At 47.1% G+C, this 14,610-nt stretch overlaps 1 protein-coding gene across 5 annotated transcripts; it reads right to left on the bottom strand.

Annotated features, from left to right (window-relative positions):
• Window positions 1-1,745: 1,745 nt before the first annotated feature.
• On the bottom strand, window positions 1,746-14,592 carry PQLC3 (PQ loop repeat containing 3). 5 transcript variants are annotated; one of them, XM_008572956.1, is made up of 7 exons: window positions 14,420-14,592; window positions 11,469-11,551; window positions 11,306-11,375; window positions 9,453-9,510; window positions 5,933-6,053; window positions 4,153-4,194; window positions 1,746-1,999 (listed from the first exon to the last, which is right to left on the bottom strand). In XM_008572956.1, the coding sequence occupies exons 1-7, from the start codon at window positions 14,560-14,562 to the stop codon at window positions 1,908-1,910; spliced, it is 609 nt and encodes a 202-aa protein (XP_008571178.1). In that variant the 5' UTR covers window positions 14,563-14,592; the 3' UTR covers window positions 1,746-1,907. The 5 variants fall into 5 exon arrangements, 4 of the variants coding, with proteins under 4 accessions (XP_008571178.1, XP_008571177.1, XP_008571179.1 ...); XM_008572955.1 differs by lacking the exons at window positions 1,746-1,999; window positions 4,153-4,194 and having other exon boundaries at window positions 5,623-6,053; XR_550491.1 differs by lacking the exons at window positions 1,746-1,999; window positions 4,153-4,194 and having other exon boundaries at window positions 6,020-6,053; window positions 9,453-9,693; window positions 11,250-11,375.
• Between the last annotated feature and the right edge of the window lie 18 nt (window positions 14,593-14,610).

The following is a 14,610-nucleotide window of genomic DNA, read 5'->3' as shown; positions in this document are numbered from 1 at the left end:
TGTGTATTCTTTCTAATCCGTGTCGGACACCAGTACAGAACCCACGCTGTTGCCCCCTCACCGGGCCGGGGACCGGCAACGGGATCGCAACCCTCGGCGCTGCTCCCGCGCCTCGCTCAGCCAGCGAGCGGGAACCGGTCTGTATGTGGGATCCGAACCCTCGGGCGGGAGAGCGCCGCCGCGCTTCCCAAGCAGCGCACTATCCAGTGCGCCACCGGGCCGGCCCAGACACTTACTTTTTGATCTTGGGCAGGTTATTCATTCTGAGCCTCAGTGTTTTCATCTGTAAAATGGAGATTATGTCTACCTTATAGGATCGTTGTGGGATTAAATATGATAATGTGTGTAAAATAGCTGAATAGCTCAAATGTTTGTTCCCTTCCAAAGGGGAGAAACAACTCTTCACCTAAGCATGCTCCTAAAGGAGCTGCTTTAAACAGTGATAATGTACTAAGAAAGCATATCTAAATAGAATATTTGTTGGAATAAAAATCACATAATTTGTATTTATACTAACAGTCAGATTATGAATGCGTAAGAGAGGAGTTAACTTGGATTTTTTTGTTTGTATTTTGTTGTTTTTGGTGGCTGGCCAGTATGGGGATCCAAACCCATGACCTTGGTGTTATAAGGCTGTGCACTAACCAGCCAGCCCCAACTTGGATTATTTTTTTTAAATGACAATTGTGATTTAAACAACTAAGGAATGAATGATTTTTTTTTGTTTGTTTTTAGATACCGTTTTTATCTTCCTGTTGGTCCCAAGCAGTTCTAAAAGGATTAACCACAGTTTATTTTCGTACCTTACATAACTTAAAATTAGTCACATTAAAATGATTGACAGTTTTAAGACTCAGGAGAGTTCAAAGTATGAAAGTTTATTTTACATGGGAAACTGAATATTTTCTAATAAACATTTATTTACTGCATATAACAGAATAATGCCAGTCAACTAGAAGAGGAAAGCGAGTTCTTAAATGTTAAAAAGTTTATAAAAGAAAATACTTTACATCTTAACATCATGTTTAGGATAAAATACTATCATGAGAATAAAATCCATAAGAATTGGATAGAACCTAGCAACACCCTTTACTGCATACATTTTCAATAGACAAAACCTGGTATTTTGTACCAAAATCTCATAACAGTAATTGTATAGGTGTGGCCCTTTAAAAAATGGCAGCATTGTGCTTAAATCAGAAGTTTGTTCTGATTTCCTCATCATAAGTAGAGATTGCAGCTAATAGTACCCTTTGTTAGGAATTACTTAAAGGCCCAGTGCAAAGTTAAGACTTTTGGTTTACATAGTCAAGCCAGTTACATTTATACTTGCCTTGATATCCTTGCTATAGCCTAAGCAGGTGTTAGACTGTACTATGACATACAACAAGACCATCCTATTATATCTATGTTACAATTAAACATTAGTCTCAGAAAGTGAACTCTAGTAATTTATTACAATTTCACCCTGATTTTGAGTAAATCCCATTCTGCTCATGTTCACTTTTGTTGTAAAGAGGATTTATTTCTTAAAAGATTCTGAAAGCTGAGAAATAGATGTAGTTAGCACTGCAGAGAGAACTTAATAATGACTTCAAGGTTATGGTCAAAATGATCTCCTCAAAATGGCCTTCTTGTATGACTTCCATCAGTCACCAGCCTTCTCAAAACTGTAGATGGTTCAGCCCTACCGTATAAAACCTAATGAAAGTAGAAAAAGGAGTACTTTTTAAACAAGTACTTAAGTCGCTCTTTCGAGTCTTTAAAAAAAAAAAACCAACCTTTGGCTTCGAAGTTTCTGAAATGATTGACTAAATTTATAAAAGACCATGATTTAGCAATAGCTTTTTTTCCCCTTTGGTTCAGTCTTTTTGAAATCCACTTTGTCTGCAGGAATAATGTATCCATCACTCAGCCTTTTTAATGGTCTTCCGGTAACGAAGTACTGTAGCTGTTACCCATATGTTTAAAGCCAGCATGATCACAAATCGTATAAGAACTGAAATCAGTCAAAAAGGAAGAAAAAGTGTGTATTAAAAACTTTTCCCATTATAGAGCAAAATCACCTCCTGCTCTAAGTAGAAGCCTCAATAAAGCTTTACCCCTTACTCTGGAAAAGAAACTTCACTACAGATCATGAGAACTTTGAACAACTTTTGGTTCCAAATATTTTTGGGGAAATATCTTCCTGTCATAATCATAACTTATCACCTTAAATGCTTAAGTTAGAGTAATCTGGGTCTGGCTTTATAACTTTTTAAGGTCACTTTACTCATTTTAAGTTTCAAGGGTGCTGGTGTCTCAGAACATTCTGTGTTAAGCAAAGGTAATGCATTGAACAGAATGCGTTGCATTCTAAGATAATTCTGAAAAGCTGACCCAAATGTCAAAGCATATTTTATATTGAAGTAACTATAAAAATGTTGTGATAAAAAAAAAAAAAAAAAAAAGAAAAATGTAACTTTTTTTTTTTTTTTTTGTCTTTCTCCGAGTCCGGCAACGGGATCGCAACCCTCGGTGCTGCTCCCGCGCCTCACTCAGCCAGTGAGCGGGAACCGGTCTGTATGTGGGATCTGAGGTCTGTATGTGGGATCTGAACCCTCGGGCGGGAGCGCTGCCGCGCTTCCCAAGCGGCGCACTATCCAGTGCGCCACCGGGCCGGCCCAGAAAAATGTAACTTTAACAGTGACTTAACTTCCACTTTAAGGCATGAACACACTCCTAATAAATAATGTTTATGAGATTTAAGATATCTTTGTGATTGTAAAACACATGTAAGACGTTAGCTAAACTATTTTTTAGAAGTTATCTCCAGATATACTGGTCACTTTTAGGAACAGCTGTCATAGATGAGAAATCACAATTAGAACATTCTTGTTCTTTTAAACTTAATTTTTAATGTATAGGTTTATTTTGTTGTTTATTGTTTGACTCTCCTTTCCATGCTGATAATTCTTCCAAATCCTGTGGAGAAGACCCAGGCCTGTCTCCTTTCCTGTTCCCTACTTGATCAAAGTTCACGCTTTGAACATTTTTATCTTACAGTCAGAGCTGATGAAAAGTATCTGAGCCAAAGGTACAGCTTCTGGGAAGGGACTAACAAATGCATCTCTCTGTTCTGAAGCAATATTTCTCAAATAATAATTAGCTTAATTAAAGCGTCTTTGTGCTGGGGACATTTTCTAATCCTCACAGACTAGGTGACACCATCTATTCTAATCATTTTCTAAAGATTTATAACATATGCTTGATTTGGGAATTGAAAACTCAGCCTAAGGAATTACTAAATTTCTTTAAAAAAAAAAAAAAAAAAAAAAAAAAGACCAGTAAGGGGATCTTAACCCTTAACTTGGTGTTGTCAGCACCACGCTCTCTCAAGTGAGCCACGGGCCCGCCCTACTAAATTTCTTTTTTGGGTAACCAAAGTATTTTCTCCTATATCACAGCTTTTTATTTTTAAGAAAACAGAACAAGAACATGCAGGCAAATGATTATGCTGCTCCCTGCTTTAAAAAAAAAAAAATGCCTTCAGAGGCTTCCTACTGCCATGGGCATCTCTCTCAGGCTCTGGACTCTGCCAGCCTCACTTCCCTGTGCTCCTCAAACTCACTCCCCATGCTCTCTGCACTGCAGCCCGACAGCGTCACGAGCAAGGTATCCCCTTTGCTCATGGCCTTCACACATGCTGCTCCTTGTAACTCTCTTCCGCCCCCTTCTCCACCCTTTCCTCTGATTCAATCTCTACTCATCCTTAGGATCTCAGTCTTCAAATTAATCTTCCCAGCTCCCTCAAACTAGGGCAGGTTCCGTTGGTGCTCATCCTACCCTACTCTTTCAAAACACACTTCACAATATAATTCACTAGTTATTCGTGTGATCACTGGCCATTTCCACTGCTGAAGTAGAAGCTCCACAAAGACAGGAACCTACTGTCTTGTGCATATTCTATCCCTTGTACTACAAGTAGATGCTGATGAATAAAAATGGTGACCGATGAAGACTAGGAATACATTGCTGCTGTCCTCCAAATCTATAATTCAATAGAGCCAAGTTGATCTATTAAACCCTAAGACAATGAAACCCTCCCAAATGAAGGAGGCACAAATAACACAAAATTCAAAAAGAAAGTAGGAAGGAAAATACTTTACTTACTTGTAAAATCATTGGTGGTCATTAAAGTTGTTATTATTCTTGCTGTAAAGGGAAATTTGCAGTAATAAATAACTTGCTTCTCATTTTGCTGTTTAGCTAATTAATGTTTTTCTCTTTTAACATACTAATTTCTTAAAAGATTTTGGTAGTAGTACAGAAAACTAAAAAATATTTCATAAACATCTAAAAACCATCCATTCATCCTAGCCCAGTGGTTTTGAAGCTGCTCACAAGAGCAGAAGCAGTTCCTAGAAGGTTCTTCAGTGCTGCTCAGGGAGGCCGGCGGAGGCTGAGCTCCCCTTTCACCACTACTGTGTGCCAACCCCCATGTCCCCACCCTCAGAAAGCAACTTTAAGAAATCTCCTTTATGTACTGAGCTGCTGGGTAGTTTCATTTAAGGAAAGGTTCCTACTAATTAAAAACAATGTTTTTAAATCACTGAATTCTACTTCCATATCTTATAAATAAGAAAACTAAGGCCCAGAAAAGGGTAAGATTTTCCTAAGAGTCTTACTAGAACTGTTTTGTTTAATTCATTTTTTTGGCATAGCCCTTCACTTGGTAAACATTTAGGAAATTGGGGTAAGAGTTTAAACTGCCATATGTGAGCAACTGAATTGGGAGCTGGAGAACACTACTGTCTACAACTCAAGGGGCATGCCTTTCCTGACTCAAACCAACCCATCAAAAGCTCTCCCTCTGCCTAACACATTTTGCATTTAGCATATATTGACATAGTTGCTTTTGGGTTTTATCTTCCAGCTAAACTGTAAGTCCTTGAAGGGCACAGACCAAATCCTGTAAGATTTTTTTGTTGCCAAATTTGATAACCCAATTCTTTACTCACACACCAGGTAAACAGTTGTTGATTAAATCAGCAATTTAAATGGAAGAAATGAAGTAAGTATGTAGAAGAGATATCTGCGCTCCCATGTTCATTGCAGCACCACTCACAATAGCTAAGACAGGAATCAACCTAAGTGTCCATCGGTGGGTGAATGGACAAAGAAAATGTGGTATATACACAGTGCAATACTATTCAGCCTTTAAAAAGAAGAAAATCCTGTCATTTGCAACAACATGGATGAACATGGAGTTATGTTAAATGAAATAAGCCAGGCACAGAATGACAAATACTGCATGATCTTACTTACATGTGGGATCTAAAAACGTAGAACTCAGAAATAGAGAGTAGAATGGTGGTTACTAGGGGCGTGGAATGGGGAGGCGGAGAGTAGTGGACATGTTGGCTTCACTTAGAAAGGAGGAATAAATTCAAGAGATCTATTGTACAGCATGATGACTACAGTGGGAAAAAAACTTGTTAATAAATGCTACATGGAAGTAACTGGCTCCAAGGTGAACTGGAATATAGTAACCAATGGAAGAAAACTAGGACAAATGCTAAAAATGCATTTCATCTTTTTAATCCCTTTACATCATAAAGATTCAAGTTTTTAAAATATATTAGTGGATTCAATATAATCAGCCCCTTGATGCTTTTCAAAGAAGAGAGAACTTAATATTAAGCCAGATTTTGGGGGGGAAATGTGCTTTCACCTCTTTTTGTCAACTAGAATATGGGTCTGGCAGAAAATGGACAGGAGTCTGTATTGAATCAGTCTTGTGAATATGGATATGCTTAGGAGATTCTTTCTGAATACTTATGCGAAGTATTAAAGCTCAAGGGACCATGACACTTCAACACCAAGTTAATACACTTCAGGTGGACCCCTGGTGCTGACAAAGGCCACCCCTCCACTTGCGTCTTGTTCTTACTCGCACAGGTGTATGAAGAGAGGCTCCAGGTCAGTGCGCTAACAGCTCCTGAGTCCCTTGTCTTCCACAGATGCTGCAGCTGCACAAACTTACTAGCCGCACTGATGAAAGTACATAAATTCTGTTTGCAGATAAAACGTGAGAAAGTCAGGAGTCTACTTGTTAAAAAAGCAAAAGAACACCAGATATACAAAGCATTTCTGAAGCCAAATTTTCAGTTCAAGTAATAACCAATTTGTACAGGGTCGAAACCTAACTTTGGTGAAAAAGAATGCAACACTGAGATGCTTATTTATAACCCACGAATTCAACTGTCCAGTGGGTAACTAATGGGCTATAGCTAGTTTGAAGCTAGGAATAAAAAAGAATCACTGCATGGCTACAAAAGCTTATCTATCCACATCTACCAATACAAAGTAGATACATAGATATTACTGTGTTTCAGACTCTGCGGAAAACCATGCTGTGTTGAACTGACACTCAAAACAGCAAACTGTGGTTCATCAGCCCTAAATTTCTAGCTATTCTAGCAAGGAGTCCACGTAGTGGTGCACTTGAGTCCTCTGCTACCCTGCAAGATAAGAGAGCTTCTCAAATTAGCCTGCAGCTCTGCACAGCACCTCCACCCTGAGCTGGGCCTGGGCCCACCGTTACAACTCTGCAGCAGCTGAAACTCCAGCTGCTGGGTTACATACAGACCAACTGGAGGCAGGTGAAAGCCAGGAGACCAGTGAGGAGGCTACTGCAGTCACCCACGTGTGTACCAGGGTGGCAGAAACAGAAGAGGTGTGAAGTGCTCACGTTCTGGATATACTTTGAAGGTAAGACTAACAGGATTTGCTGAGGTACTGGCAGTGGGATGTGAGAAAACGAAGTCATGGCTGAGTCCAAGCTCCAGTGTTTATGGCAAGTGGAAGAACGGAGTTGCATTAATGCAGAGAAAGCTGCAGGAGGAGCACGTTTTCTGGAAGAGGTGTAGGGCAGGAGATCAGAAACTCAGCTTTGTACATGTGATGTTGGAGATGCTGATTAGACAGGTGAAGCTGAGGATGTGGTGGCTGGATATAAGCAGTGTGTGCTGGACGCCTGGGGCCGCCTCCGTTGAAGAAGGCAGGGAGATGAGGAACCGGCACAGACACCAGAAAGGATCAGGGACACTGCGGAGTGAGGTGCCCGGAGGCCCAGTGAACAAAGCGATTCCAGGAGGAATCTGTCTATGGCATCAAATGCTAGTAGCTGGCTCTAGCATGAATGAGTTGCTGGTGGCCCTGACGAAAGCAGCGTGTTTATTTTCTGTCCCCAGGAGAAGGAAAGCTCTGTGAGGGGGACACTTGCTCTGTTTTCTGCTGGTTCCCCAGCACCTGGAAGAGAGCTGGCCCCTGGCCAGCCCTCAAGAAATCCCTGTTGAATGAATAAATCCTTGATAATCATGCAGTTTGGCAAATGGGATGATAAAGGTGCACGTGGGAGAACTTGGGGGGAAAGAAGGGGTTACTTGGACAAGGAGGAATGATGGAGAAGAAAGTACTCCCAGGCACAGGAGTGGAGCAAGGGCCTGTGGTCAGCCCATGGAGAGACAAAGACAGGTCACACTGGAGCAGGACTCCAATGGCATGGAGGGAGGCTCTGTGCTCTCTGGGGGCCGGGACGGAGCAGGGAAGGGCTGCAGGGGAGGCCTCGCATTTGAGAGCCAGCCTAGGTGTGGGCTCAGTGTGGGCTGGGGGGAGCTGGGCAGGAATCGGGGAGCATGGGGGAGAAGTGGCTTTGGCACACATCAGGGCACAGGACCTTGTGATGACAAGTGCTGCTAGATGTTCTACCAGATTCATCTTTCAGAAGAGCCGTCCTTGAGATAATGAAGTGGTTTTGCTTTGGGCCATAACCAAGACCTGGACATCTTCTTACACACAGGCTTAAACTGTCATGGAGATTATTTTTAAGTACTTTAATCATCTTTTTGTGAATAAACGATGAGTATGGGAATTATCAACATACCCATGAGAGCAGAGCTTAGTACTTCTGTGGAAATGATTTGATTAGCAGTAAAACTATAAACATTCTAAAACTTAGATTTTTCACTACTTCAAACGGCAGTCTCCCCCCTATGGGATCCTAGGGTTTTTCTGGAACATGTGATCTCTGAAGCCCCTGTTCATGTTCCTGCACTGCAGTTCCACAACCCTCAGATCCGGCTACCTTGACCCCCAGGCCCTGGGGCCTGCCAGGGTGAATACTTATTGCGTCAGTGAAGGGGGGATCCTGGACAGCCAGAGCGCAGAGCCTGGTACTCAGCCCGTGCCTGATGGAGGAAGGACTGCAAATTGTATCTTATGAATACGGTGTCATCGCTGTATGGTTAGGACACACCACTGACAAGACACAGTAGAAACACCCCAAACTGCAGCCTTTGACCTTTGGACCAGATTCCTGATGAGCCTATGCCACATTCCCGGAACGATGTTTCTTGGGGGTGAAGGCTGACAGCCGCTCTTTGACAACTTAATCACCTCCAAACAGCCACCACATGAGCGCAGTAGCAGGTACTGAGATCCCAAACATCCTCGTTTGTCATGTTGCCAGATTTATCAAAGAAAAACACAGGACACCCAGTAAAATCTGAATTTCAAATCCAAACAGCCACCACATGAGCGCAGTAGCAGGTACTGAGATCCCAAACATCCTCGTTTGTCAGGTTGCCAGATTTATCAAAGAAAAACACAGGACACCCAGTAAAATCTGAATTTCAAATCAACAACAAGTAATTTTTTAGTATAAGTATGTCCCGTGCAATATTTTGCACCTACTTATACTACAAAAAAATTCATTGTTAATATGGCAACCCCACTTATTTGTTCTCCAAAAGTCATAAGGCTGAAACGTAACACAGAGAATCGAGTCCACTTTCCAAGAAAGGGTCACAGAGAAGATGGGGTGGAGGAGGGTAAAATTCATGAGTTTGGGTGTGGCAGGCAGTGACCTGTGACCACCAATTAGTTCCCTCCTCCCTTTCCAGTTGGGGGGAAACGTCCACTTCTGTCAGAGAAGATCTGTGGTCAAATGCGCCCTGACCCATTATCAGAATCTCATGGAAATTTCTGGCCCTGAGCCAAGGAAGGAAAGAGTAATCCCTTTTCCAAGGAGGGATAAAAATGTTTGGGGGGCAAAGTCAGAAAACTAATGAGTTTGTGGCCAATATGTAATTATTAACCCATGCTCAGTTCACTCTGCGACTGTGAGCCTGATTCTCTATGGCCCCCAAAAAAGAAAGAAAAATTTTGCCACACATTTATTTACTTGTTTATTTGGGGGGCAGCTGGTCACCACTACACATTTGAATAAGAATAATGTCTTTTAATAGAATGTCTTTTAACAGCACTGCACATTCATCCCATTACCCCTTAGCACAGCTCAAAAAACTGCAGGTTCAACATTTGATCTAGAAAGTTCTTTCCAGGACAGGTGGCATGGAGAGGAGAGAAGAGAGTGGCTGCTTCGCCCCTTTTTAAGGGGCAGTACTCACCATGGCCAGGTCTATGATCCACTTCTGCAGGCCGAGGATGAACCAGGAAGACACAAATCTTACCAAGTGCTAAGGGGGCCATCAGTGGGTGGCGGCAGCTCCCCCTCCTCCTGTCTCATGCAAACAAACCAAGACCACAGAGAGCTACCCAGAGAAGCCACGTGTCGAACCGAGACTGCTCTGCTAGAACCGGTCAGATTTGGAATAAACAAAACAGGTTTCAAGTCCATACCTGCTCAGACTTCAAAGAACAAAATCAGATTAGGGAGGGAAAATTCAAAGACACCTGTGTTCAAACACTATTCCCTAGGAACATTCTTAAAGGTTTTAACTGCCCACTTAATTCCTGACCATGCGGACACCTCCAATTTATTGTCAAAAGGTAAGCATTCAAAAGACAGGTCCAACATGATAAAGTAGCAATGTTCTGTAAAATTGGAGTGACGTGAACTTTTGTTTACTGATTTCCCCATTTCTTCCTAACTCCACTGCAAAAATGATACAGCTGGGTGTAGACAAAGCACAGGAAGAATGACATTTGATTTTCATTCTGGCATTTGCATTGAGCTCAGTGATGCTGCAAGAACGGAGATCCCAGCTAGAGCTGCTAAGCCAGCACCAGAGAGACAATGGCCAGGGCAGGGAGGGGACGCCAGGAGGCTCCAGGGTGCCCTTGGGCAAGTCTCTTTCCATCTCTTGATCTTGGTTTGCTTATCTGTAAAACAGACTTACAGTCCTATCTACCTCCTAAATGCCTAAGAGCACATAGTAAGAGATTGCTGTCATTTTAACTGATGACATCAATTAAATGAATACAGTAAATTATAAGACTATAGTGCAGACATGGCTGCAGAACCTCCCTTCTAGTAAAACACAAAAGATGACCCTGTCATTTACCCAGCATGTCTGTGATCCTAGTACATCTAGTTCTTATAACAACCCTAAAAGATAAATAGTATCCCATTTCACAGATGGAGGAACTGCAGCTTAGAGAGCTTAAGGTACATGCGAGGCCACCCAGGTGGTGGCAGGGGACATGTCCGGTCTGACTCCATGCCAGGCACTTCCCACCACTGCACACCCACACACTCACCGCCCGTGCTCAGGGCAGACAGGCCACACAGGCCATGGGCCGGCGGGTCCCTCCCTTGTTCCTCCACCCTGAAGAGGCTGTAGGAATAAACAACTCAGGCCATGTCACAGACATGGCAGGGTCAGCTGACAGCCATTGCACTTCAAAAGGCTTTCCTGGCCTCTTAGGGACTCCCTACAAAGAGAGTTGAGAGAAAGCCTCACCCTCATTCAGGAAGATGCCACCGTGTGGGGACATGTTTGTGATGACGAGGCTCCCACTGGAGCCTCGTGGCCCCCGACTGGCTAGGAGCAGGATCTGCAGTGTGAACCAGCCATTGTGAGTCCCCACCACCTGCCAACAGGAGTGAACAAGCTAGTCAACCAGGGGCGTGAGGGGCACGGTGCTCCACGCCAGATTTTCTTCTTAGTACTTAAATACTTTGGGGACATATCAGGGAAGGAATAAATGTGTCAGATAAACGAATAAAGTTGGACACTGTTGCTCTTTGCAGGGGTTGATTCTGTACTTCAGCGTGTCCCCCAGATCCCCCAGTGAGATGCTAATGAGCCTGTTAGCAAAACCTGGGGTGCCCTGCTGGGGGGAGTGAGGGGAGGCCACTGTCAGGGATCGTACCAAGGGCATCTCTGGGATGCATTTGGGAATCTTTTGTAGTTTAACCAAAATTATATATCTAGTAAATGGCCCTGCTTGATAATGCATACTATTAGCAGGTCACAGCCTGAATCCCACTCCTGATTCTCAGATGCTGGAAGGATACACAGCGATGTACGGTGCAGCCTGCTTCACGTTCCCGTTAAAATGGAAGATGCAGAGGAGGAGGAGGAGGTCTGAAAGAGAATGGCTCGGAGTGAGCGGGAGGAAGGCGGACGGAGGACAGGCCTGCTGGGAGGACAGGCCTGCTGGAGGGGCAAGGGCGTTACCTTGCGTGATGAGGATGGGGTATTCCAGGAAGGTCAGCAGCGGGTACTCGCAGTAACACTGGTACCGGAGAAACGCCAGGAACCTGGGGACGGAGGGCACACGTGTGACTGCTTGGCTGTCCAGCACCCGGGAATGCAGGTTCCTTTGCTGTGTCCTGGCACTGGTGGTGTGGAGCCCCAAGTGTCAGAGGGCAAGATTTAGAACAAAATGCACGGAGTGTCGATTTAATAATCAGAACAATTTTTGGAGCTGCCCGTAATTGCTGGGCGCTGATCATTATCAAGTCCCTTAAAGTGGTCATTTACACAGGAGGGCACATGGCTGACCAGGATGACAAGAGATGGGTCCTTCTGGACCCAGCCCTGCCTGTCTCCAAGGCTGGGCTCCGAGGGGCCTGGGGCCCACCCCTGGGTGCTGGGTCTGGGACAGGGCTTCCGAAGGCTGGCAGGAGCTGAGGAGCCCGTGTGCTAAAGAGAAGGCCACCTGCCCAGTCCCTGTGCCCATCCACAGGTGCCATCCCCGAGAGGGCAGAGTGGGAAAGATGAAGGACAAGCCTTAATTCCTCTAAGAAAATTCCAGCTTTGTGAGAGGCTGGGGTGGAGGGCTGCAGACCCCAGGACCCCACCTTTCTGGGGAGAAAAGGCCCAGCTTCCTGCCTTCCTGGCTCACACGCAGCCCAGTCTCCTCCCTCAGGACCTGGACCCCCGCTCTGTCCCATCACGCAGCTGGTGTGTGTTGAGACTCCCAGGGGCAGGCAGGAAGGGGAGCCCGAGCCCTGGGACTTCAACCCACCAGGGGCCCCGCTTCCCCCCAGGGCTCTCGTTTCCCCAGCTGGGAAGGCGCAGGGAAAAGTGTTGACAGGAGGACAGCAGCCCAGGGAGCTCGTGCCCCGGACCCTGCTTCTTTCCATGTACAAGTCTCGGCCTCGCTGGGGGCCGAGTAGGAGGGGGTCCCAGGACAGGAGGCCAGAGCCCAGTGTCACCCTGGGCACATGGGCCTCCTGTGGCCAGGCCTCTGCAAGACCAGCAGCGTCCCCTCAGCCTGACTGCCCATGGGCTCTCGAGGGGCTTTGCGGGGGGCCATCTCCCAGGTTCAAGGACAGACGGGTGCCTCTGCCCTGGATCTGCTCCTCAGTGTAGAATCTCCTCCCGCCTGGCCTCCTGAGCAGCCCCTCTCTGTGCACCTGTGAGTGAGAATGGAGGTGTGGGGGCAGGGCAGCTGCATCCCACCCCCCTCTGCAGCACTCAGTCTACAGGGGAACTGGGCCACAGCAAGCTGCCCTGCAGGCCACGCTGAAGGAATGTGCGAGAACAAAGGCCATGGGGTCTGTGTGCATCGGTCTCCCCCAGTGCAGCCAGAGACCCACAGGACAGGCCTGAGGATCTGGACTGTCCGAGCTGTGCTTGCCTTCAGGAGTCATCCACCCTGGCCTCCATACCTTACAGAACACTTGGGGAAACTAAGACCCAAAGAAGCCAAGGCCTTATCAGAACTCAGAGACAAGGAAGAGCCTGGATTTCCTGACACCAATCCAGATGGTGCCATCACCCCCCATGTTTTGTCCTCTTCTCTCACATGGCCGTCCTGCTGCAGTGCTTTCAGTGGGACCCAAACTCCTCACAGCTCCTGCAGCCTGGGAGAGTGGGGGCAGTAGGGCCTTTCCTTTCCTTTTTAATGTCTGTTTTAATTAAAAATAGAAAAAAAAAGTAATAGCTAAAATGCTCACTATAATAACATCAGGCCAGACAGTCATCTGACACCCGGCCGGCAGGTGGTTTCCACTCCCTGCCTGCTCTTTGGAGTCACTTGAGTTTTCCACCTCAACACACGTGCTGGAGGTTACACAAAGACCACTCACATCCACAGGCACAGGGAGGAGAGTAAGGGGGCGCCGGGGCTTGAACCCACCACTCTTCCAAAGGAATCTGACCAAGAGGCCAAAGCTCCAACAGCCTAACCCGGGAAGGGGAGCACAGGTGGCACCAGCCGGACGCCCCGCCCTCGCACTGAGGCCCCCAGTGCCGGTCCACAGAAGGTTCCCGAGCAGGGGCTGGCAGCTCGGCATCGTGCTCCGGGAGGCGCCAGCGCTGCAGAGCTGATGCCAGAACCCAGGAGGGCCCAGGAGGCGGAGGAGGACGGCCCGCAAAGCTGGGCTCACGGGAGGACCCCCTGTGTCGAGGACCCACCCTCAGAGCCGCTGGGTGACAGCGGGTGAGCAAAGTAGGGGACCCGCCTGGCCAGGAGCGAGGCCGCCAGTTTCTGGTACATGTTTTCCCACCAATCCCAGTCTTCCCAGCAAAAAAATGTCACAACTCTGCTGTTCACGTTACGTCTTTAGCTACTGAGTCGGCGCACCCACTGGGGTGTCGCAGGACACACCCGCTCCCGCAGCAGCCTCCGCGCCTCCTGCCTGTCCAACCCCGGCCCCCTGCGGGCGTCGACTCACGTCTCCTCCACTTCTCCCTCCAAAGGTCGCCCCATGGTCTGAATCCCCCCAGACATGAACATTATTATAAAGCCCGGGGGGCCCTTAGAGCTCACTGTCTTACAAGTGAGGAAACCGAGGCTGGAGAAAGAGGGTGATGGTGCGGGGTGGGTTGAAGGGCCACGTATGTGGGAAAGGCTCGCGGTGCGGGTGCCTTGCTCAAGGCCCGCAGGTTTTGTCACTAACGGGCCGAGTGCTGCTTCCGACAAGTCTCCGTTTTCTCATCTGTAAAATGGGCGCGCGCCGTCCGCTCGTACCGTGCGGGGCTTGGTGCGCTCACGAGGGTGTTGAGCAGCCCTGGGAAGGGCCCCCAGCCCCAGGGCTCCCGGTGGACTCTCAGTCGCCGGCGACAGCGCGGGAGCTCGGGGACCGCCCCGCCCTACTGAGTTAGACCCGCGGCTCTCCCGGCTCCACCCCGGCCGCGGGGGCGAGGAGGAAGGCGGTTGCCCGCTGCCCCGACCTTACCCCGCCAGCTCCAGCAGCAGGCTCGGGAGGCTGATGCCCCGCGCGCTGCGCGCCGCCAGCACTGCCGAGATCTGCGGCAGCTTGAGCGCGGCGCACACGCCCAGCGTGCTCCAGTTGCAGAACCACAGAAGCGCGGCCTCCATGGCGCCCGCGGGGCGCGGGGACCGGCCGCACGGTTGGGGCCTCGCTCG

The sequence above is a fragment of the Galeopterus variegatus genome, unplaced genomic scaffold, assembly GCF_000696425.1.
Source record: "Galeopterus variegatus unplaced genomic scaffold, G_variegatus-3.0.2 Scaffold853, whole genome shotgun sequence".
NCBI lineage: Eukaryota > Metazoa > Chordata > Mammalia > Dermoptera > Cynocephalidae > Galeopterus > Galeopterus variegatus.
Note: the sequence above shows the minus strand (reverse complement) of the source record. Positions and strands in the feature narration are given on the sequence as shown.